This window comes from Botryllus schlosseri, chromosome 14 (genome assembly GCF_051294905.1).
Source record: "Botryllus schlosseri isolate E-star chromosome 14, Bs_hap1, whole genome shotgun sequence".
NCBI classification, from domain to species: Eukaryota; Metazoa; Chordata; class Ascidiacea; order Stolidobranchia; family Styelidae; genus Botryllus; species Botryllus schlosseri.
Window position 1 is genome coordinate 22,729,953 of NC_137249.1, and position 25,870 is coordinate 22,755,822.

The 25,870-nt window shown below is 39.3% G+C and overlaps 1 protein-coding gene across 5 annotated transcripts in view; it reads left to right on the forward strand.

Annotated features, from left to right (window-relative positions):
• Positions 1 to 14,485, forward strand: part of LOC145456592 (uncharacterized) — a 65,000-nt gene extending 50,515 nt beyond the window's left edge. For all 5 annotated transcript variants that reach the window (XM_080334728.1, XM_080334727.1, XM_080334726.1 and 2 more), the window contains 8 exons: positions 1,677 to 1,850; positions 1,913 to 2,061; positions 2,125 to 2,242; positions 3,268 to 3,389; positions 4,103 to 4,283; positions 8,279 to 8,399; positions 10,526 to 10,673; positions 14,211 to 14,485. In XM_080334728.1, coding sequence (XP_080190854.1) covers positions 1,677 to 1,850; positions 1,913 to 2,061; positions 2,125 to 2,242; positions 3,268 to 3,389; positions 4,103 to 4,283; positions 8,279 to 8,399; positions 10,526 to 10,673; positions 14,211 to 14,369 — 1,172 coding nt within the window. In that variant the 3' untranslated portion in view covers positions 14,370 to 14,485. The remainder of the gene's footprint in view (positions 1 to 1,676; positions 1,851 to 1,912; positions 2,062 to 2,124; positions 2,243 to 3,267; positions 3,390 to 4,102; positions 4,284 to 8,278; positions 8,400 to 10,525; positions 10,674 to 14,210) is intronic.
• The last annotated feature ends 11,385 nt before the right edge of the window (positions 14,486 to 25,870 follow it).

Sequence of the window (25,870 nt, forward strand, 5' to 3'; positions counted from 1 at the left end):
AAAATAAGCAATTTTTGGCATATGCCAAAAGTAACACGGCCTGCCAAATAGTCTATTTCGTTCATGGTGTTGTGTTAACAGGACCGCGTTACAAGCGAGAAGAGCGTTTGTGAAAGGCAGGTTTCTTAATCTGGGTCCATTCCACTCATTAGGGGTAAAAGCATGGTGTCGTAAATGGTGTGGGCACAGCGAGATTGAACGGCTGACTGCATTTGGTTTACGTCATACTTTCCATTTGTCCAAAGGCAATTTTACGACCATTTTCGACCGGCTTGTCGAGCGCTAAATTTGATAAAACGGGTATCAATGAAAAGCTGCCGCAGTACTGATAATAATCGTGGTTGATTTTGGGGGTTCCAGTTCCATGAGCAGAATATAATTTATATTTTAATAATTTATTAAAATATAAATTATATTCTGCTCATGGAACTGGAACCCCCAAAATCAACCACGATTTCTGCATTGTGATCGAGTTGAACATTGTGACGCAACAAACTGTCTGGCTATTTCTGAGCTGCATGGTCTAGTTTTGCCAGACAGTCTTGTTGCGTCAATGTTCTTAAACAAGCAAACCTTCCCAGGACTCTTCCATGCGAGTTGGTGATATTAAAGCCACCTAAAGTGACAAAAGTCCTCCGAAAATATATCGGTAGACTGAAGGAGAAATGATAGTAGGGATACTAAATAGAATGTGTTGAGAGACAACACAGGAAACTCCTGGAAAAGGATCACGAAGAAAATCATTTCCGCGATGAGATCGATGGCACTGGCGAAGTGATCTCTTTTCATGATGCATGGAAGCCGGTTCGGCCCTCCAAAGATTTTGAAGCTCTGAAAACCTTTTGTGGATGACTGGCAACATTCTTTCCCTCAGTGGCTATTGTTGAAGCCGATATGTCCCAGATTCGCTGGGCGAGAAATGAATTTAGGAGAAACTTAGCTGACCTGAGTTTGGAAGCACTTCTACAGCGCAACGATTTAAGTCTATTCAACGGCTGTAACAATCAGCTGTTGAGTGTGTTTGTTAGGTTTTCTTTCTTTTTTTTTGCTTATTGACACCGATTCCGATGGATACTGCACATTTTGTGGTTTCGTTTGATATAATTAACCTATGAAATCGTTAGGTTTTTTCTTCTTCTTATTGTTTGTTGGCACTGATTATATGTGAATGCTGCACATTTTGTGGTCTCTTTTGACAAACTATCCCAAATAAAGTGTTTTTGTGACTAATTCGAGGCTAAAACTATCTATTTAGAGGATGATGCCAAAACTGCCAAAAATAAAAATCGAAAAATGCCAAAAATAAGTTATTTTTGGCATATGCCGAAAATAACACGGCCTGGTCATGACCGAGCAATTCTGATAAATATGGTATATGATCCCCAAACTCTACAGTGCATCAAATCTGAATCTATTTCGAATTAACCTCAAAATCCATAATTTATTTCGTATCTTACCCAAATCCTTATAATCAATGTATATTTTTTCAAAAGGTGCCGGCAAATTGTAAATGATTAACAATTTATATTTCAAGTCTAAATCTAGTTTTAAATCACGCGGTCTCGTGTCAAACCAGAGCAAAATCTTCAACTCCAAAGTTTTCCGACCAAAATCCAATTTCATGGTCATCTCTGACACTTTACGAACATGAGATGCATACCTTAAATATTATTAAGACAAAGAATGTGGCGCGCCAGAAAATCCCCAATACGGTCACGCAGTTTACGATGAGATCAAGTACGGATACGAAGCTAAGTATGTTTGCGATCCCGGATTTGTGCTCGTTGGATCCAGCACCAGAATATGTCAATCAAATGGAAACTGGTCGGGACCTACCCCAACTTGTCAAGGTAATTGAAAATTGCTTAAGATTGAAATAACGGAGCTTGACTGTCTGCCGTAATATTTTTAGTTGCGAATACTTGCGGACAGGCCGGAGACGTAGGCGACATATTTTCGACAGCAGGCGGACGGATTGTTGGAGGCAAGAAAGCCAAAACCGGCGCGTGGCCGTGGCAGGGGATGATTGTATCAGAAGCAAATGATGGATACGTGACGAATGTATAAGCCTACGAAACGTGACTCCTTTCAATGACACTTTCACCGAATAATCCTCTCTTGCAGAGTTTCGCCGCTTTACGTGGTGGCTTCACTATCTTGAATCAGAGGTGGATATTAAGCGCGGCCCATATATACGATGGGTTGACGACTAGATCGCTGAAATTACTGCTTTACATTGTTGGTGAGTTTGCACGTTTCTGCACTAGAATAAATGTATTGTAGACTTTTACGACTTAAATATTCAGTTGTTATTCTGGAATTCGCATCACTTTTTCATCTCAATCTGAAATATCTTTTATTCCTTTGTAAATTATCGCAGCTTTCATTCGTGCTACTCTTGATCTCATTTCAATGTAAGTATTTTCTCCACATTGCCTGAATATTCGCATTCGCAATGAATCAGGCATCCCGAACATACGACACGACAAACGATCGACTCTCGATGTAATGCCGAGTAAAAGAATAAATGTTGGCCTTAACAAGCATCAAATATTTTAGCACCATGTGACAGGTCCGTCCGCTTGCTGTCAAAAGCTCTGAATCCGGCCCGTGACACACATTATAAGTTTGACATGCGCAGTGTATACTCGCAGACACACATGTCGGTGAAATGAGCACTCTAAGTAGAAAATTCAGTTTATTAAGAATTTTCATCAATTCAAATCACCACAAGACGGCGCTACAATGAAAAGATAGAAAGGTGTTGAAACGACTTGGAGTAGTCTCTGAAATCAGATACCAACCGGGCCTGGGCGATGTAAAGAGAAGTCATGTACACTGATTGAAAAGTAAAAGAAGATAATACAAAACGACAAACGACAAAGTGAGGTGGCATGTGACTGAAGGCGAGATCGATATGTCAATAGTACACTAGTGATACTATACAGTATATTTACCGGCGACGATATCGCATTCAAAAGAGGTCACATGACAGTGGCGTTATAGCATAACTGGCCGTGGAGTGGAGGTGTATAGTCTGTAAGAAATTGTCACATAATGCCTAGTTTTTGATTGAACGCGACACGCCATTCTAAAAAAGAATACGTGTATTCTATTAGGGACGTGCTGTCCTGTACCAAAGAAAAGCAGTGACAATCGTGGTATAAGACCGCCGCCATTATTTCGCTCCACTGTATAGGGTTTTTGAAAAACACCGTACAATGTCATAGGAGCAAATTCTAACTACCCTCGTACGTATAATTGCAGGTATCACCACAAAGCCAACCGAAGATAAACTACCAGATAACGCACAGGCGTTCAGGTCATCCGAAATACTGATCCATCCGAAATATAACCAGAAAAAATTTTATGACTACGATATCGCTTTGGTGAGTACCATCAGGATCAGGGATATCTAGAACTCATGATAAATTCTAGATATCACTGAGTACCGTATAAACATATAAACCTCGGTTCGAGTCCAATGCCTGGCTCTTCGGGACTTGAGCTGATACAATCTCACAATTGCTTAAAATTCAACGGTGGACATAGCTTCTTGTGACTAACTGGTAACACGTGATAAGTGGGTCAGATGCAATAAAACAGAATTTCCGCTCCCTTGGGCTATATCCTTTACCTATATGAAACCCCCATTGTTAGCACACTCAATTTCTAGTTCAATAGGAATCGATACTGTAACAATAAATGGTGTGAAAATATACGCTAAACGTAGCTGCATATCAATGGAAAGTTATCCCTGGATAGTCGCCAGCTATATACACGGATTATGAATAGTAATTATATACTGTATAACAATTTGAAGAGCTTCTTGGAGGTACAGAACTTCAGTATACAATTGAGTGGTATATTCATATTGAAATGAACCCGAGTATTCTCGGCTGACTCTCGTCAGGGGTAATCGTCAGCATCTATTAGAGAATAAGAAAGAACATTGTACATCAACAATCGTATCACAATTCATTTCATCAAGGAATCCTTCACGGTATCAGCATTCACTTATACGTATACTGATTTTCATTGCCGCATTCAATATGAAAGTGGTAGTATTTATTCACAATAGACCTGATCTTGCGTTTTCTAGATCAAAACCGGGGCGAAGATGATCGTACGCAAAGGTGTCTACATACAGACGGAGGACACTCTTGAAATAGATTACAACAGAGATGTCAGACCGGTGTGCCTTCCGTGTTGGACGAAGGCAAATGTAACTACACCATCCACCGTACAAGCCTCAAGTTTTAGCGATGATCATTGCATCGAAGGTGCAGCATATTACATATAATTTGAATGTTTCGCGCATGTCTTGCGTGTTAGATCGAGAATTTCAGATCGTGGTGTTGTGTGTATCCGACTATCCGTCCTTCGAATGTAGAAGAGCACGTCAGTCATTGTCTTAAACAGAATATACGTTTGAATCAATGGTTATTTAATAACCTGGGGAACCCTTACGCTTAATGATTTTCTAACAAAACGAAAACATTACAATGAATATTTATTGCAAATCGGTGCGTTGTTCCCTTTCAGAGACCATACAGTTTGAAATGTGCGGGTTCGCCTTTAGAAAGTGTCATTGCGCGGCCTAAATGCAACAGAGTGCTACTAATTGATTGATTGCAAATGAGCTAATATATATTGGAGATAAAATCAACATTTCGATTACGACCCGAAACTCCCTTACGCACTCCACTTCCACAACGTACCGTGAGAACAGCCACAATTCGACTACTGATCGGGCCTAATTACCTGCAACAAATGATAGTTAAGGGTGTCATCACGAATGATATGTAGGAGATAAGTTCGTGTCTTGGTTTCTAGTGACACTCCTGAGATTAGATCAGGTAACTCCTATTAAAAACCAATGGTCTAAAGCAGTGGTTCTCAACCGGAGGTCCATGAAGCAGTTTCGAGGGGTCCGCGAAACACCTGAATTTGAAAATGATTGATAACACAATTTGTAATTTTCTAAATCAGGGATATCACGAGGCAGTTTTGCTTCGTAACTGCTTAAACTTCAGGACTCACATCAACAGAATGCTGACCGTCTTGAGATGAAATATCCTACTGTTCAAATCATTTTAACTGCCAATTTCTCAATAGTTTACTGATAAAAACATCTGTCTATTTGGAGATGTTATGTGCGGGCTTGTGTGGAAAAATTGTATAAACGTTGGAGTAGTAAGGTCGATCAGGGTGAATTGATGTTTTCATTCTCAGCAAATTGATTAACTGTCGTTTAAAGCAGAAGTTTCTGCAGCTTTTTCTGTAATCGGTACCAATAAAGGGATTGAAACTTCGCCACTGCATTCATATTTCCTATGATATGGCCTATACATGTAACCACTCTTCCAGACTAAATCCAAAATCGGCTGTTGGATAGAAATCACTAGACTGGGCGCGATATGTTTATTAAACAATGTTTCCAATTTTGGTGCCATATATGTTGCGATCATACTCAAAGTTGTCATCGGAAGCGTTACGCGTTATTATTGCATTCGCCTCCACATACCTTTGTGGAAATGGATTTTCGGCACTCGTTCAAATCATATCCAAGGCTTGGATTTTAAAGTCACTACGATATATTTAAGGAAATGCAACAACTGAATACGCTTTGGAATAATAAAAGCCTGCCCAATTTCCACGTATAGTAGCCTAAGTGGTCACCTTGTTGCTGTTTACCACTAGACTACAGTTTATATTTGCACAAGACAGATGACGGCTGCACGATAATTCAGCTAAATTTGAAGAAAAACTTGAGGGGGTCCGCAAGGGTCCGTGATGGTCCAAAAGGGGTCCGCGACTACAAAAAGGTTGAGAACCACTGGTCTACAGGTTACTGGCCACGCCTCTATACCAGACATGGGGTGATTACTTCGTGAATGTAATCGATTGCGATTACTATTACTTCTGAATGCTGCGATTACGATTACGATTACATTGGAAAAGTAATCACGATTACTCACGATTACGTTTATTTTGCATCTTAGAAGTTATATTGTAAGACAATATATGGATTGCGCTGAATAGGCCTGATGAGTTAACAACTTTCTTTAAAAATTAAGCGACATTTGCTTGTTACGTCATAAAGTACCCATTGCCCATTTTATATTGGACGATTTATCGCACCCAACGATTTGCATTCTTGCCAGGTCCACAACTGCCGCACCCCAAATTTCCTAATAGGGCGGGGAGCGAGCTCGAAGGGGACTCAAAAGTATTTCGTAAACCAACACAAATTATAGACTATTTTCGAGAGATTTCATGAACGTGGAAATTATCTACGAGCATCGCGATTCAAATGTCTCTAGATAGCTTGATTTTGAAATACATATCCTACGTCTCCTCAGCAAGAAAAAAAGCATGCATAATTTATAGTAACAGGCATTTAGGTACCCGTCAATACCGCGCCACGACACACCAAATGACATATGCAGTTTCGGCCAACATGCGAATCCACGAAGTGTGCTACTAATGAAGGACATTGGCCGAAACTTTGGGTATGTGTCCATTGACAATAGCTGCGCTGGGTGGGTGTGACTAATAGTGCGGTCCTTCCAATCTGAGCCCACAATGCAAATGCCACCCGGGCACCCAGAGCATTAAAAAGACGGCAATTTGTGTGTGCGTCTCACGCAAGTATTTCTTCTAGTCTGCTACGTTTTGGACACAACAATATCTTTTAAATATATAGCAGACCGGAGGTCACGAATTAACAACATACCCTAATGTAATTATTAGAAGATACCAGATGTTATAATTTAGGGTTACCATACGTCCTCTTTTAGGAGGATTTGTCCTCCTTTTTAGGGTTTTAGAAAATGTCCTATGAGGACGCTCAAATGTCCTCGATTTTGAGATTTTGTCCTCTTTTTTTAGAAGTTTAGTTAAAATTGAACCGAGATAAGATTGCACTGAATTCACGCTCAGGCGGGTATTTCGGGAGCCGAGCCAAAGTTGACTTTTTTTTAGTCAACCGACTAGAAGTGGAAAAAATTGTTCAGGATTTTCCACAGGTATTCTAAGTTTGAAAATTTTGAAAAAGTGTCATTCTTTATCGATTCCAAAATATGGTAACCCTATTATAATTATGAATTACGTGCTCCGTGCTCTTCAGGTAAATCTGACCATCGGAGACTGAGAGAGGATTAAAAATGAATAGTAATATAATGCAATTACCAATATTATTGACGAAATTAAATCTTTAACTTTAAATCAACTACCCTATGGGGGCCCAATACCAACGTTTGGATTAGGGGACGATTTGCTGTTTTTGTCCTGATTCTAGCTACAAGCCACGCTAACATTGTATATGGCGACATGTCCAAATGTTGAGTAATGAATTGTGAAATAACGATTGGCGCCCGTTTCAAGCACAATCATATCAGAATAAGAGAAAGTGAGCATAAAATTCTGCCTTCACCTCAATACAGATAATGTAATGCAAGCTGCCATTATGAGAAACTGCTCTGTTATGATATATATCAGCAGCTGTTGATATTTAATGCTTCGTCGTGGAAACCGTAGTGTTTTATTTGACGAGTAGGCTACAAAATTTCAAACCATTGTCCGGTTTACGTTCGTACTACATAGGCTTACTGCTCGCCAAGCAGCAACGGTCAAATTGCGTTCAACTAAGCGTAAACAAACATCAATACAAAAGTTACTATTTTAAACTAGGCAGGGTGGGGATTAATTATCCTGCTGCGAGGTAGTGGCGTCTGGAATGTATTGTTAACCTGATATACAGCACGGCAATTGTTCTTACAATCACACTAATGTACATCGAATATTTATTCACTATGTGTGGATAGCTGGATACTTCTTACGCAATGACCGGCAAAGCTATAGGCCCCTTCTGACGTAATAACGAGCAGTGGCATTTGAAATTCTGACGTTTGTGCTATCCGTAACTGGTATAATACTTCGTCCTTGTTCACGAATGTTCCGTTTCTGTCATAGTCCTGTACAAATAAAAAGCAATCGTTCTTTCACAAAGAAATCGAATAAATATGGGAAGTAGTCGATTACGATTACGATTACTTCTGAATTTTATCGAATGTAATCGATTACGATTACGATTACTTGAAAATGCTGTAATTGTCGTAATCGATTACGATTACTAATCGCGATTACCCAATGTCTGCTCTATATTGCCGATATAATCACAATTGGAGTTGAAGCATATAGGACTGATATATAGTTGTGTATTTTATAATAGTATAGGCCATTTATCCATTCGCCTAACCATTCACAATTGCAGCTCAAAGGTTGAATGCGCCTGGACACGTAGTGGTCACAGGATTTGGAAAAACGTCAATGCGCGAGGACAACTTACCGGAAGATTTAAAACAAGCACGACTTACCATAGAAAAAGACAGCGAGTATGTGGAATGACGCCTGAAAACTCAAATTCCTTTCCCACAAGTCGTTGTATTTGTTACACATAGAGTCGTTGTATTTTTTACACATATAGCCTAGGCTACTTCCATTGTGATGGTTGTACAGCAGAGTTGGAACAATTACATTATTTCAGTTCAATTACAATTACAATTACAATTACTTTCATGCATGTTTCAATTACATTACAATTACAATTACTCCATGCTAAAAATATCAAATTACAATTACAATTACAATTACTCCTTGCACGCTTCAATTACATTACAATTACAATTACAATTGCTGCTGTTGAACATGTAATTGAATAATCATAAATTCAACCGTGCTCCTTGACAACCGTAGCGTCGTAATTAACAACAATTCAAGTATTCATGTTTCATTCATGATACGCAAATACCCGGTAATTAATAAAAGAAAAACGTTTTCGAACTATTCCAGTATGCAGTATGTCGTTGAAAAAAGTATTATAATCATGCACGGGTTGGATTTGCGTATATAGTATATAATTAAAGAAATAATATTATTTTTATCGAGGGACGTAGGAATTAGGATGAGTGGTGGAAACAAAACCGTGCTTTGTCAGATAAGACGTTATATAATATCCGGTGGTCTGGTTAGTTAGCCAGACGAAGTAACGATGCAGCATCGTGATCTGAAATCGTATTGTAGATTGCCAACCCACGGATAGATGCGCAAGATGTGAGTCACGGATGAATGCACCGACAAACGTACTGCAGAGCCGGCTAAAAGCAGCAAACTTTGTAGTCCTAGAGCTGGCGATTCAAGCGTCCAAATTTGATGCATCTGGTCTTTATCGTAAGCTATTGATGCACTAATTCCGAAAATACAAATTAAAATCTCGTCAGGGCAATGTAACTGCTCCAAAATAGCCGTTTAAGGCCGACTATTCTGAAAAGTGAGAGCGTCGCAGCAGCATGACCACAACAATGACCAATTACTCCCAGCGATTGTTCAGAACAATGCCGATTCCCAGACTTTCACGACTATTTTGGGATGGTACCATTGCCTGGAAATATACTTTTATTGCGGAATCAGTGCGACACTAGCTTTCGATTAGGACCATACATATCAAATTTCGACGCTTGGATCGTTAACTATGGGACTATCAATTCTGCTGATTTTAGCCGGCTCAGCAGTTCGCTTCTCGGCGTATTCAATCGTGAGTCACGTGTTGCGAATTCTTCCGTTGGTTAGTAATCTAATAATAATTGTATACAATGGCAGCCGAGGCCAGCATAGCGGTAAAAATAAAAAAAACTTCGCCCGCAAGGGCGCAGTCAAGGGCTTCCTCGAATGGATCCACCAAATTCCTTGTCGACATTTAAAGAGAATGCATTATAAGTCAATTATTTTATGTTGTGCTTGTCAGGTCTCAATAGCAATTTAATGTAATTGAAATTGTAATGGAGCAAAATTTTTGTCAAATTACAATTACAATTACACAAAATAAAAATGCTTCAATTACAATAACATTACAATTACATTGAAATATGTAATTAATTACATTCAATTACATTACAAATTACAATTGATCCAACTCTGTAATGTACAGTACAATATATACCTATGACGCCAGGAAGCTTTAGTTGGGCATTATTGCGACCGATCTTGTATAATAGTCATCGCACTTCTTTAATTCGAATCTAATTCTAAACTAATTTGTGAAATGTTTCTATTCTATGCTATTATTATAATTCCAAATATTTTACGAATCTAATTTTAAAGACACTGTTTAGCTATAATTTTAATTCTAATTCTAATGCTGCTCAAATAGAATAGTTGTCGACATTGGCGGCATTGACGAAATGCATCCATCCGTTTTTACGGGATCAGCTCAAATATCCAGTGCTCAAATTTTCATGTTAGAACCATGTCGAATCGACCCGCTCTTATTTCTGGTTATATGTTTAGGATTCTCATTCGTTAATCGGGGTGTCAGATTTGGAAGTCCACTCCAAGTCTTTTCGACACCTTTCTCTTTTCATTGTATCGCGATCTTGTGATGTTTTATAGAGGATACAATTAATATTAACAATGAACTGAACTGAAACTTTCGTAATTAAGTCCTTATAACCACTCCTCTCAGGTGCAAAATAGCGGCTCGAAAAATAAGAAGCGATCCTCAATTTTCCAAAGCTCGTTTCACATCGAGAATGATGTGTACCAGAAGTGGGTCCAAACATGTGCAAATGGATGCCTGCTCCGGTGACAGCGGGGGACCGCTTGTACGACTGGTAAGTCTGTCAAGTGAAGCTTAAGTCATATAATAGGATGCACGAAGTATGTGTCAGATGAGATGGTGATCTCTTTGAGACAATCAATTGCAATGCTGGTAAATTCTGAACGATGCCGAGTCGGTCGAGGTACTTCATGAGACCAATGCATTAGAGCAGTGGTTCTCAACCTTGGGGCGCAGGAGGCTCTCAGGGAAGGCGCGAGAAATTGACAAAATATGTATGAATTCTGACTAAACAGGTGTTTCACAACCATTTTGAGAAGAGGATTGTTGAAGATGAAACATATTTCGTAGTCATGAAAGGTCGCAAAATTCAAACTCCAGCAGTCGAGCTCAACGGAGTATAGGCTGATTTAAACTTCATTTGAGCAAATTTTTGATGTCTTTGAAGATTTAGAGCAGTGGTTCTCAACCTGGGGGGCGCGATAAATTGACAACGTCTGTATAAATTGTGACTAAACATGTGTTTCACAACCATTCTGAAAGGACGATTGTTGAAGATTAAACTTATTTCGTATTCAAGAAAGCTTGTCGAACTCAAACTCCAGCAGTCGCGCTCAACTGAGTATAGGCTGATTTTAACTTCATTTGAGCAAATATTTGATATTCTTTGAAGATTTAGAGCAATTCCCACGTGTAACTCATTCATTACTTCATAGCTTTGGCAGTAGCCTAAAGCTCGGTGCGCTGGGTAGTTGTTGTTAATATCTGTCGAACTGCACTGCCTAAGACAGACTTAGATGCAATATAGGTTGCCCGGATTCGCCCTCAATTAGGCTACCCTAAATCAGCACAATTTAATTCAATTCCAAAACTGAATAAATTGAGCATGGCAGGACAAAACGACGCCGTGCTCTCTGTAGTCACTATACCTGCATTAGGATTAGTCTCAGTGCAACCTAGCTTGAAATAAATTGATGTCCTGTTCAATGTTGTTTTGCTATTTTCAAACAAGTTTGGGGAATTTTGTCAGAAATGTAAAGACTCAACAACTGGAATGCGGATTCAAACTTGGCGTAAAATACCTTATATATACGAATACACCAGGGGCGGGCCACCTGCGGCCGTAGAAGATAGTTTGTGCGGGTTCGACGCCTAATTCAACTAGTATGTGTTGGTGGCCATAGACATGCAAATAGAAATTACGGATTCACTCCCGAATTTTTGAGAGATTTTAATTGATCTTGAAATTTTGTTCGCGCTACGCGCAATTCAACACGACTCGATTTTTCGATGTTAATACAGTAGCGCCCTTTTCAATATGAGCCGGAACGGGAATCGTTAAGAAATAACAGCATTCAACAAAGTGACTAATACATAATAATTGGCCCACCCGAAGGTGCATTAGCATATATAATTTGCCCTAAATTTTCGAATGCACTCCCTCCATCAACTCTACCGGTGAATCTGATCACATGGGCTGAGAAATAATAAATATTTGGTAGTAATATGTAATACTGCTAATATTAATTACGGAATTCATTCGTGGCTCTGAAAAATTTTCGCGCGCTGAGCGACAATATGCAATCACAGCAACTAGTCATAACATTGCCACTCGCGATTTTGGTGCAGATAATAGGCCCTTGTGAAAAGTAGAATAGTCCGGAGTTCACCGGGAATGGATATGGACAGTTTGACATAGATATTTTGCGTCCAGATAGTTCATTGCGGCTATGCCCTGGTATGCGGCCTTAGGCTACATAAGTAATCGAAATGCGGCCGTGATTATCAAAAAGTTTGCCCACCTCTGTATTAGATGATTTGCTCTTTTTGACATTACGATGAGAGCAGGGGAGGGGATTTTTTTGACCATCGCCAAGGGGGGCGCACGTCCAAAAAGTTTGAAAACCGCTGCATTAGAGTAATATTGTATGATGTAGCGAAAATTTGAGTGTTATACCGATGGATGTCCTTTTATATCATCTTCATGCCTCCGTTGTTACGTCGCCTAGGCCAGGTGGGTGTCTGATTTCGAAGACTATAGTCCAAGCCGTTTCGACACCTTCCTAACTTTTATTGTATCGCAGCAGTCTTGTGGTGTTTTGAAATAATGAAAGTTTTAGCAATACATTGAATGGAATTGAAAAATGGATACGGCCAGTCAAACGATTTCATACGGATCGTAAAGAAGTGTTTTGCCGCCCAAATGAAAGTACCAACCCCAGCACTCACCAGAGCTCAAGTTAAAGATTGTCCAATAGTCTAGTAAATTCTCCTCCTGTATACAATTGATAAGCAGACCATTCCTAATTTTGCTAGTAGGGTTGCATTTAAAACAAACGGTGTTTTAAAATACTTTGGTTAAAACATGGACAGTGTTTCAAACAGAGGGCTTTAAAAAATTGCGTTTTTTTAAGTTGTAAAATTATGTCATAATTGTGTAAATACTTTCGTAAAAACATGTTTTATGAGCCTACGAACAATTAACACCCGATATAACTGACGTATATCGATATGGGATGGTTGGAGCCCTCAAAATAGTCGGTTCAACATTAATAGTACAGATATTTCGTCAAAGGAGCTATCTTTACCCTTTATTTTCAATTGTCAATGTCTATCCACTATGGCGTCACAATTGAATATTCGTGACGTCATGGCTTTAAAAAATGAAAAACATGTTTTAAATTAGGGCCTTGTTTTAAACATGTTTGTCTTAAACTGATTTTTGTTTTAAATGCAACCCTAATTGCTAGTGACAGACAATGCGTTCAATCCTCATTTTAAAACCCGCTAGCAGGCGCTAAAGAGTGTCTGGACTTTGAATCACGACAATAAGGTAACTCTTATATGTTAAATATGGTGTGAAAACTACCAGCTACGAAAATCATAGTTTTATCTGTAACGTCTGATATCGGCCGAAGAAAATAATTCTCGTAATTCCATGAGCACTTGACCCATAGGAAATATTCGAATTGGATAGATACAGTATAAATTTTCATTTTTATCGACCAGAGCATTTTGCTTAACGATCTGTCAGATTGTTTCAAAGTCCTATGCTTAGGGTGGCATTCAAAACAAAACGGTGTTTTCAAACACTTTGTTTACAATATGTTCTAAATAGTGTTTTAAACAGAAGCCTTTTAAGAAAATTGTTTTTTCTTTAGTTGTAAAATTATGCCATAATTGTGTAAATACTTTCCAAAAAACATGTTGTATTAGTCTACGAACAATTACCACCCGATATCGCCTACATATATCGATATGGCATGGTTGGACCCTACAAAATATACGGTTCAATAGCAATAGTACAGATATTTCGTCAAATCAGCTATCTATATTTTCAATTGTCAAATTCAATCCACTATGACGTCACAATTGGATATTCGTGACGCCGTGGCTTGAATAAATACATGTTTCAAATAAGGGCCTTGTTTTAAACATGTTTGTTTTAAATTGATTTTTGTTTTTTGAATGCAACTCTACATATGCTACTTATTTTATTTGTACAGCAAAACGTATGGTTTTTCGCGATGTTCGTAAACGCATTGCTGATCCATAGTGTTTTATGGTTGACAAGGCAGCATTTGTTCTATAGATTAAGAACGAAGATGGATCCACACATTGGGTGCAAGTCGGGATAGTTAGTTGGGGGTACGGTTGCGCTTACGTTGAAGATGACTTCGAGTACCCCGGCTACTTCACGAGACTTACGGAAGTGATGGACTTTATCGGCGAAAATGCTGTTTACTCATAGTTCACTATTCGAGATCTGAATTTATACTGCGCATTTGTTTGAAACACTCAGATTTTAAAAATATATGTACTATTGTTTATGAGCCATTCCATGATTAAAGATGACTTACATACAGAGTGTGTGTAGTACGACTTTATCTAGACGAGCTTGGAGACAATGACTGAAGATTGCAGTTGCATAAATAGGCCTAATGGGGTGACATATATATTCAATTGATTCTTAGTTTAAAGCTGACCACGGTAGCACTACCGAAGTCAGGGGGGTTGTGACAGGACTTATTCCGTAAACTAAGGAGACCGATTAGAATAGATCAAAATATGTTGTACGCATACGCTCCTAGCCAGAGGTCTCAAACACGCGGGCCGCATGCGTCCCGCGAGAGCATTTTGTGCGGCCCGCGACGGCATTTGAAATTTCGAGTATTCAATATGGTTACGTGTCATATATCTTTTTTAGATATAAGAACTTAAAGTTCACCCTTAAACGACAATAAAATCCACTGAAATCTCAACAAACTTCACTATCACATCTCTTTTAAAAGCTACCATGCGGTAGAATATGGGCTATTAAGTCACATTTCAAGTTCATGATGACAAAACATGACCCGTTGATGATTCATGACTGAAAATTGTGATTTGGTTTGGTGCGACCTTCGCGCAAAATTACTCGATTTCGGATTGACTGGGTGATTGAATAAAATGTCTCGAGTTGAGTCAAGTCGAACGTTCAAATTAGAGAAGGACTTGGTGACTTGGTAATCTTACGGACGCAACAATCTCAGAAACTGTCATGGGGGAATAGTAATATGTCAAAAGGTAGTAGCTTGCGTTGCGTAAGGTATATAGCTATCTAATCGGGTCAGTATTGCAACCACTGGTATTCTGTGATCCCCGTTACGTGTAGTTGGCTACATGCTGGGTGTTGTTTGCAGAGGTGGTCAAAGTAGTCACCGTCGCTACTCAAGTAGAAGTAGAAGTAACGCCGGAATTTCTACTCAAGTCGAAGTAAGAGTGGTGGTTCACAAGTAAGTAAGTAGGCCTGAGTAGATATTCTACGCATATTTTTGCCTACAAAACTGTCAAGTAGAAGTAGAAGTAGTCTAAAATCATAACTACTTAAAAAATCTACTTCAAGTACTTCAAAAAGTAGAAGTACTTCGTTACTGACCCCCTCTGGTTATTTGTTCTCTTTATCGATGTTATTATCGGTGGCCAGTAAGGTAGTAAGTAGTACGCTCTACAGCTGTAACACCAATGCAGTCTTCGCCGATTGGACATTTCTATTCCAGGGGTTTTAACCATGGTCTGTAGACCCCATCGGGCTACGAAGCACCACATCAGGGTGTACGAGATGCATTGTGGAATTAGGCCTATATGCTGTGGATTTTCTTGGCCAATTTATTCTTCTGGAAAATAGTCTTCGCTCTACTCGCGATTTTATGTGCATGGGCTTTCTGATTTTAATATAGGCACCATCAGAAATTGTGTTAAACATGGACAGGGGCTACGTGAAATCTTATTGGAAGCACAAGGGGTACGATCGCTAAAAAGGTTAAGAAGCAATGCTATTAATATGGCTCAATAATGATGATATTCAAGTTGTTATTGATATGTACCAATAATAAAATCGAAGATAAAATCTAACGCTGATTTAATTTTACTTTGGAAATGACAGTAACAATAGCCGATAATTATGACGACTATATCAAAACCAGGATTAGGCTACACCGCTCAAATGCTCTGATATCAGATCAAACTTCAGTAGATTTTAAAATATTACATAAAATTGTGGCACGTCAAAGATCCACTAGCTGCAATATATTAATCCGATAGTTTTACGATGTCATGATGCATCCACTCGCATGATGTCTATAACTCAATAATTAAAAAAATATGCCCGGCACAAGATCCATTTTATTCAAATATTTGAAAATGTGATTTTTCCGCGTCAAGCGTGAAAATTACAATAGTAAACTACATTTCCACGATGTTTGCGGAATGCCTGTCTGAAAGGCCCCGTCAAATAAGGCATACTTGGAAATTATACATTGAATAACCCTATGATTGATGCTGCGGCCCGCGGCCCCATCAAAAAACTAAAAATTAGCCCGCGAGCATTTGAGTTTGAGACCTCTGCTCTTAGCGAAAAAAGAGTGTATTCACAGCTTTGCAGCGCACGTGATATACAGGTGTGAATACACCCTGTGGTATACCAAACCAGATCATACCTCAAAGTTACGCCTCGGCATAAATCAAATACAACGTTTTAATCCAAATTATGCTTGCACGTAGGAGCGTAGGCCTTTGTAGGTATAGGCACGTATAGGATTTACAACCGCGCTATAATTCTGAGTTAGGTTGTGCTGTCGTGTAGTGTACCGCCCTTTTGGCCCTTTGGGTGTGAAGACACACTCTCTTCGCTAAGAGTGTACTGAGCTAGCGGTAAAATCATCATATGAATTATCGATGGCATACGAGAGCGAAGGTCAGGTGTGGGTGATAAAACAATTGATTTTACATATTTGAATTCACTAGGTGACACCCCACCTATTAGACGCGAATTTATATTGAGTATGGTTACCATCACCATGAACCGAGAACTGTCGCAGTAGCTGAAAATTAAACTTACGAAGTATTTGAGGGTTAAATATTACGTCACTGACCCTTATATATAAGACACAATGCGATGCAATGAACAGATAGGAGGATGCCGAACGATGCGCAGTTGCGGTGTAGACTGAGATCCACCTCGGCCTAGAGTGCCCGCCGTCACAGTTCCTTTCGATGTTGATCTTGAAGCCGCCGTCCTTTCTAGTTCTTTCCATTCCTTTGAGTACTTTCTTTTGTCGGATCTTTTTTTGGGCTTTTTTTGTCGCCGTAAGAACGGCGATGGCCGGGGAAGAGAGGAGCCCAGACAAACTTCGGACGGGAGTCGAACCGGGGCCACCGGATTAGTAGGCGCTTATCATCACCACTACCTCGAATTCAATTCATATGGAGAAAGGAATAATGAAGGTCTGGTGATGGAATTCAAGTTGCAAATGTCCCAGCGACCATCATCGCGAATGAATAAATCGGAACCCGATTACAAGAAGACTTTACTATACAGATGAACAAACCTTGCTACGCTAGGGGTGGCGGAAAATATATCTAGAAATATACGCGGAAACTGCGGGACACCACTTTTCGAGTAAGATGAATTAGGCCTCACAAATGGCAGATATAAATAAATGTAGCGTCTATTAGGGTCAGTGACCGACTGTTTAACCCACAGATACTTCAGAAGTTCGATTTGTAACTATCACGACAGTTCTCGGTCGTGTGTAAGGTTAAATCGTCGTTTGTACTCGAAAATTAAGGTACTCCGCAGTTTCTAGATATATTCCACCAGGCTATGTTCAGCGTCTATTAGGGTCAGTGACCGAAGTAGGTTTTATTTTTACCTATCACGACAGTTCGCGGCCGTTTGTGAGGTTAAATCTGCGTTATAGGCATGAAAACAGAGCCTTACTCAGAAATAAATCGCAGTCATAAACCCTACGTGCCTATGCATCTGCATACCTTCCTACGTTCCTGCTTGCATGCATACTTTGGATTAAAATGTTGTACTCGATTTATACCGCGGTGTAAGTATGAGGTCGGTTTTTGTTTCATGTGCCGTGGGTGTAGAACTGTACATGCACACCCGTATATAAGGAAGGAAGACGGGTGGAAATACACACTCTTTTCGCTTAGAGTGTGTGCTGACATATGACGTACATAGAGTACACTGGATAACTGTCATATGCCGTCTCGAAATAGCACTACATAAGTCTGAACGTTACCTCGATAAAGCAACGGATATAAATCTATCCATCGTGTCAGTTGACTTTGATTTTGCGACTGAAAATCACTTCCCAACACGAAGGCTCAGCAAATCATCATATAAAAATAGTTGTCGGAAGTTATACCAGGAGTACATGACGATGACGCGTCATACCAGCGATGCAGGATGACACGTTGTCATCTTTACATCCGTACCTTTATGATAGTGAAAACTTTCGCGCCTTCGTTATCGTCATATCACAAACTGAAACCAGAATCCTAGCAATCCGAACGGATAGTTTGATGGCATTGACAGTTATGACTGATGATGAGAGGATTCTCCGATATGGAATTGGTAGCATACACAAAGCAATAAATATGAATTGGAGGTAAATCGCGTGAAACGCGAAAAATATTTTCAGTTGACAGCAGCTTCGCGCCCCCTTCAGATTAGAGGTCGACCGAAATTGATTTTTGCAGACCGATACCGATCATCGACACACGAACAAGGCCGATGACCGATATCATAGACCGATGTTAATATGAAAAGAGCAGAAAACCATTTCCCCAAAAGATATTATATATTAGGCAAGATGGCACTTGTACATGCCACAGAAAACTGAACACCAAACGAAAAAAACTGAAATTAAAAAGAATTATTGCATAATTGAGCACATTCATTGTAATTTCGGATAACCCAAAAAGAAAAACGTGATACAGAATTGCAGATCAGTCCAGTAGAGGTAGATTGTAATGCGGGAAGCATAGTTTCTCTGCATGTTCACCCAGTTAAACTGGTCGTGCAAGGGTAAATCTCTAACGTGACGCTCTTTGCGTCGTTGAATTCTTGAGATTGTGAACACGGAGCATTGAATTTCCAATATTATTGAATATTTTTATATATCAATTATCGCCCGCGATATCTGCCTTCATAAGCCGATATCGATAATCGGGAAAGTTTCAAATATCGGCCTCGATAATCGAACAGGACGATAATCGGTCGACCTCCACTTCAGATGCTTTCACGCCCCGCAGTTTGACAACCACTGTTTCAGACAAATCCCACTGATCACTGATCAAGTGACCTCAAGTAATTGCGGTAACCATTCAACATGGCTGCTGCCTTCGTGCGGTGTCACCGACTTCTTTAGTCTCCCATATGTCGTATTCATTGCAATAAAAGCATTTACCACCGAAGAAAACTCATTCTAAGGCAAGGGTGTCCAACCTTTTTGACCACATGCGCATGCGCATCACGAATTATTGCGCGTCCATTTGTCCACAGTGTTGACCGTTAAATAGTGATCTTTGGCATGGTTGTCTCATAATGTTTAATTAAGGCACTGACGCCAATAATTCAATCTCAAAAATGTGTATTATGTTCGTTTACAATTACAAGAACAATAAACATATCAAATGATATGCTAACAAAGTTTTTACTTCGCGTCGATCTTTTAATGCGACGTTTTCCACTGTTTTTCTGGAACAAGTTTGGCAATATTGGTGGCATGGACGATGTAGCGATACAAAGCTGCTGTTCCATATGGATGAGAGACATTAGTGACCACACAGGTGATTTGAAAACATTAATCTGCGAAACATCGTGCTGAGGTCACGAACACTGCCAATCTGTGAAACCACTGATACTGGTCTTTGGAGTGATATTTGTTTGTGGAAATCTAGTAATTGTTATGAACTCTACCATCTATATTATATGCATTATGATAAAGATTGATTACATGTGAGGCGATTTGACTTGTTGACGACATTCCCGAAAAGTAGTCACATGTCTTAAACATTCTTGGAAAATTCTGATCGCTATGCTTGTTCGTTTCCTATTTGACATATTCTAAATCACTGCCGCAAATTGCAGAAGAAGCTTCACCGGTAAATACGTTTTGGCGAGTCTCTGTTATCAGATGTAACTCCTTTAATTGAGAAAGCAAGAAATAGTACTGATTGTCTGACTTGAGTAAAATGGTGTATGACGGATGTGAACACAATAATTGGGAAAATGTGCCGCGTAAACATGTGCATTGTGATCGAACAGTTGAGTACCCCAGCATTAAAGACGATAGAGCTACTGGTTTTCAATCTTTTTCATATACCACGACCCATTTAAGCAACCAGTGGATAACGACTAGTGCTGGGCAAAATCGAGTACCTGAGTAATGCGATTCTAAATCACTTCGAGTAGAGTCGAGTATTCGAGTATCACTGATTATGAGGTTATAACACATAAGATGTCAAAGTTCAAATAGGTACCTTGCATGCCCCCCGAAAGAATATAATGCTTGTTATACATCACATTAAAGATACTTTGGCATTTTCTCGACCATACCGAATTCATTGCACTTCATGACAATGTTGTCGGATGGTCAGAACTTCGGAAATGGGTTATTTCCGGTAACGTTACTAGCTTTGTACGATATGTTTCGTATGCTGCGATACAGCCAATTAGGGTCTCAAGGCATGCACAGTGGAAAATAGTAGCAAAACTACAATTCTCGTCGATAAATAACTTTCAGTGGCGAGGAGCGTATCATTTCAGTACTCGAATAACTCGTCTTTTACTACTCGATTCGAATCAATAAAACTATTACTCGACTCAGATTCGAGTACTCGAATCATTATGCCCAGCCCTAATAACTACCCGCAGCCTGAAAGCCACTACGATGGCGTAACAAACAAGCAAAGCAAACGTTAAATGCCAATTTTTCCGAATTCAAATTCGCCATAAATTACGTATATATAATTATCTTGGTATAAGTCATTTCGAAAAATACCGGGCCACCGGTTGGACAGTGCACGCGGTCTATGTATGTCGTCACTGGAACACGTATTGTAGTTGTTGCTAAGTGGAGTAAGGATAAGTAAAATATCAAATAGTACATCAGAAGAGGCAGCTACCCGCCCTAGCTCGACATTTATGAAGGCATACGTTTCACAATTTGCTACATAACAAGACTGCATTACTGCAGTGACGTGAGATCAGGGGAGGCAAGTGCGGCAGTGCCTCTGCACCTGTCGTTCGGATGAATAAAGGAAAAGAAAATTGTGTAACCTTCAGTGACTATAACACCAATAATTATGGTTAATTTATGTCGATATTCATGAATGACTAAATTTTAAACATTTTAACACCAGAAATCGGGTAATATTCATATTTATTGTCCAGAAATATGGCGCGAAGGAAGAGGTGAGGCACATACGGTACAAGCCTCACGTGTGATGACGCGATTCATCATAAATAGCGCAGAACTTATAATAACTGGTATTAACCGAATGTTTTTGTCATGCTGATTCCGAAAATCTAAACATTATTAACGTTAGAGCACCAAAACCCCTCAGAATCGTCAGGGAATGCGATATTGTGCTTTATGACGTATACAATGACAGGCGAGGCACAGATGGTTTTGCCTTACCCACTGTTAGCTCACAATCCGACAATCGCGGTGGGGTGGTGCAATGAGCTATCCATTTCGCAAATCCACGTTGTAATAGGAATTGTGTAGTTACGACGGCCAACATGTAACCTACTGCACAGCAAATTCTTACACTTACTGACGTCGCTGTGTTTTTTATCCACTCCTATACCTACATCTGTGGATATATATATTAGCTTCTTAATGTAGCGTGCGATGCAAAGAGTGCGAATGTGATAACTGATAAGAAACAAGTGGCCAGCTGAATCAGCTACCATTTGAGGTTTCAATAGTTGTAAATGGATTATTGCCTCTCTCTAGTGATATATACCGCACGTAGCTGCTTTACTGGAACTTTAGTTCATGTATAACCTGGTGGTTCAACGATAACTATATAGCCATGCATTTTTCGACAGCTGACTCACACCCTTGCTGCAGTGACCGAAATGTGCATATGTCACCATATTTTGTGCTGCTGCATGATCAGACTAGCTGTATTCAAATTTCCCAAAACCGTAGCGAAATTTACAGGGAACAAAGCGCAGGTAGGGATTTATTATTAATATTATAATGTATTCGCTCAGTTAGTTTGATAACGGCCCGTAATCTTATTAGTAATCATTTATAGCATTTGACCTGGATGCACTGGATTGAGTGCATTCTTTCGGTTGGTGTCGTCGCATGCTTACCTCAGGGATTGAAATTGACGAAAGTGGAAACACTCGGATATGCTCAAATGCATATAGTGGCTGGTAGGTTGTAATCGTGGCAATGTTGGTTTTATTCAACAAATTATATAATATTGAGACAAACAGGATGTGGCATAGGCCTATAATACAGGATTATTGGCAGGTCCAAACTCCTGAAGTATTTACGTGACATCACGAATGCAATGTTAGTTAGGAAGCAATATTGACGACATAACGCCCACATCGAGACTTCATAGGAGACATTCGTGCCTTTCGCTCCCTAATTACCTCACTAGAACTGCGTCATATTTGCGTATGGGTAGGAATTTTCCTGGTTATATGTGGTGGTAATGAAACCATTCCGGATATGTTTAGGGAAGAAGTGATGAGGGTACACATGAAGTATACGGCACCTTTTCTTGTACATTTACCAACTGTGGGAATCGGAGTATGCTCAGTCATCATTTCTTATTATACGGAAGATGAATCAAGTACAAGGTCAGTCTGGTAGTCTCATTAAGGCTGATATTTTATTTTCTCGTAGACCTATTCTATTCCCATATCTTATCTATTGTAGACTTGGTAATGGGGTAGCTCTATGCTTTCTGTGTACATACTGGGATTTTATTATGTATTGTAAAATTAACTATTAAAAGACGTAACAGTTTATTATAGACCTACTATGCTTATACACAATTTCCGCAGGTCTCGCAATAACAACGGAGAGGCAGAAGAAGCAGAGAGCGGCATTTTGTCAGGTGGCAGTCATCGTGCTAAGTTATCTTGTTGGTAGCAGTATCCCATTGGGTGAGCATGCCTTCCCTATGAACCAGTTTAGTAACATAAATGTATATGAAAATGCATGGTACTTCGTCTAAACCTGTTCTCCTTCCCCCTAAATATTTAAAGTGATTGATAACCTAATTTTTTATTTATTTTAATAAGGAAAAGCATGAGACAGTTTCGCTTCATAATTGCTATAACTTTAGGACTAACGTCATTAAAATGAAATATCCGACTTCGCAAACTGATTTTAATTGTCAAATTACCAATAGTTTGCAGATGCAAACATATTACTGTTTAGAGATGCTTTGTTGGGGTTTGTGGAAAAATGAAATGTTGGGGTTAGCATTTGGATTTTGAGTTGTCATTCTCAACAAATTTGTAGACAATCGTTTGAAGTATAAATTCCTGAATTTTTTCCCAATCTGTCCCAATGAAGGAATTGAAACCTTGCCAAGTTATCCATTTTCTCTTGTGATATAACCACTAAATAACTTCATGATGATGCTAGCTAGAAATGACTAGGCTGGACGTGATATGTCCATTAAAAACACACAGCAAAAGCTGTCGTCGGAAGCGTCACGCATTACTATTACATTCGCCATCAATATATCTTCATGTAAATAGATTTTCGGCACTCGTTCATATCCAATTTAAGGCACTTATTTTCAAGACAATAAATACAACTGCAAAATTCTTTTTAAAGTAATCAAAGTCCACCCTATTTCTACATATAGTGAGATGTTATTTTCAAGACAAGTCATTTTGTGGCTGTTTATCATTAGCCTACAATTAATATTTGCACGAGACAGATGACTGTTGCACAATAATTGAGCTAGTTTTAAAACGAAGCTTTAGAGGCTCAGCGGGGGTCCGTGGTGGTGCAAAAGGGGTCCGGCCGCGACGACAAAAAGGTTGAGAACCACTGATCTAAACTCTAAAGCAAATAATCGTAAAGATTCTTCTTGGAACACCTCTATGCACAGACTCTAGAACAGGGGTGGGCAAACTACGGCCCGCGTGCACGCGGCCCGCCACACCGTTCTGTGCGGCCCGAGAGAGTCTAAAGAAACTTTTTTTAAATATTGATAAAATCCGCACTAAAAATCGAATTAATGCAGGGACTTCAATAAACTTTTTCTTAGTATATTTCACCATGATAATTCGAAGACAGCCTTCCGTGCCATCTAACTATCTGTTAGGTTTGCTAGCACGCTATAGTTGCGTTTTGTGATATGACGATAAAGGTGGCGCGAAATTTTTCACAATCATAAGGGGGGGGCGTGTTTCAAAGAGTTTGAGAGCCACTGTTTTAAGGTAAATACTTCCTTACTTTATGTTCAATTTCTGGCGCGACAGCCCGATCTGAAGGCTTGCACAGTTTGAAAGGTTTCAACTATATACTAAACATCACAGAAATCTTTAACAAGATTGATGTAACTCGGATAACGAGTGGGATTTCATATTGGCCACTTCACTTTTATTTATTTCAGTGATGTGCTTATACAAACGATTTACGCGTGTCTTAGGTAGATTCGTTCTCTGTATGCGTAGAATTGTGGTATTTATATTTTATCCACACATCGTAGATGCCTGTTTAAAGCTAACATGGTTATGATGCTGTGAGTATTGTGTGTCCTGGAACTGAACCAAAAGTGGAATTAGTAAATCTATGAACAGATCGCTGCTCATAGATTTAAATTTCAATCCTGTTCTAAGAATCGGGACAATCGATTTTCATCTATATAGTTTTGACAAATTGGTTATTGAGGTCGACCAGCCAATGAAATCTCGCCATGTTTCTGACGTGTGTACGATATCATCAACGCAATGTTTGTTTTGTTTTAAATAGGAACATATATAATCTCCATGTCCTCACTATATAATCTCAATTTTATATAATGCGGCCCGCGAATGAATTTAGATGTTGAATGCGGCCCGCGAGCTCAAATGTTTGCCCACCCCTGCTCTAGAACAATGGTTGCTAAACTTTCGCAGCTTGTGACACACTAGAAAATTCAATTGAGTAGTATATTCATATTGAAATATTTTCGGCTGACACTCGTCAGGGGTAATCGTCAGCAACTAGTAGAGAATTGGAAAGAACATTGTATATCAACAATCGTATCACAAAATATTATGTCACCAGCAGACATGGGGTAATCGCGATTAGTAATCGTAATCGATTACGACGATTACAGCATTTTCAAGTAATCGTCATCGCAATCGATTACATTCGAAAAATTCCGAAGTAATCGTAATCGTAATCGACTACTTTCTATATCTAATCGATTTCTTTGTGAAAGAGCTATTACTTTTTATTTGTACAAGGACCATGACATAACCTCAGCATTCGTGAACACGGAAAATACATTATACCGGGTTAGTGATAGCACAAACGTCTGATTTACAAACGCCACTGCTCATTATTACGTCAGAGGTATTAGCTTCGCTCATGATTGCGTAAGTAGTATCCAATCATAGTAAATAGATATTCGACGTTGATTAGACGGTACATTGTAGCGTGATATATGCGTGCGTGGGATATATCAGGTTATCAATACACCAGACGCCACTACCTCGCAGCAGGATAATAATCACCATTCTGCGTAGTTGCAACTGGTAGCTTATGTATTGATGTTTATGGTTAATAGTTATGCTTAGTTTAGGGTTGCCATACGTCCGGAATTTCCCGGACATGTCCGGAATTTCACTGTAAAAACTGCGTCCGGGAGGAATTTCTAAAATATGCCCAAATGTCCGGAATTTTGAATGCTTGAAGTTGGCTAAAAAAATTTTCG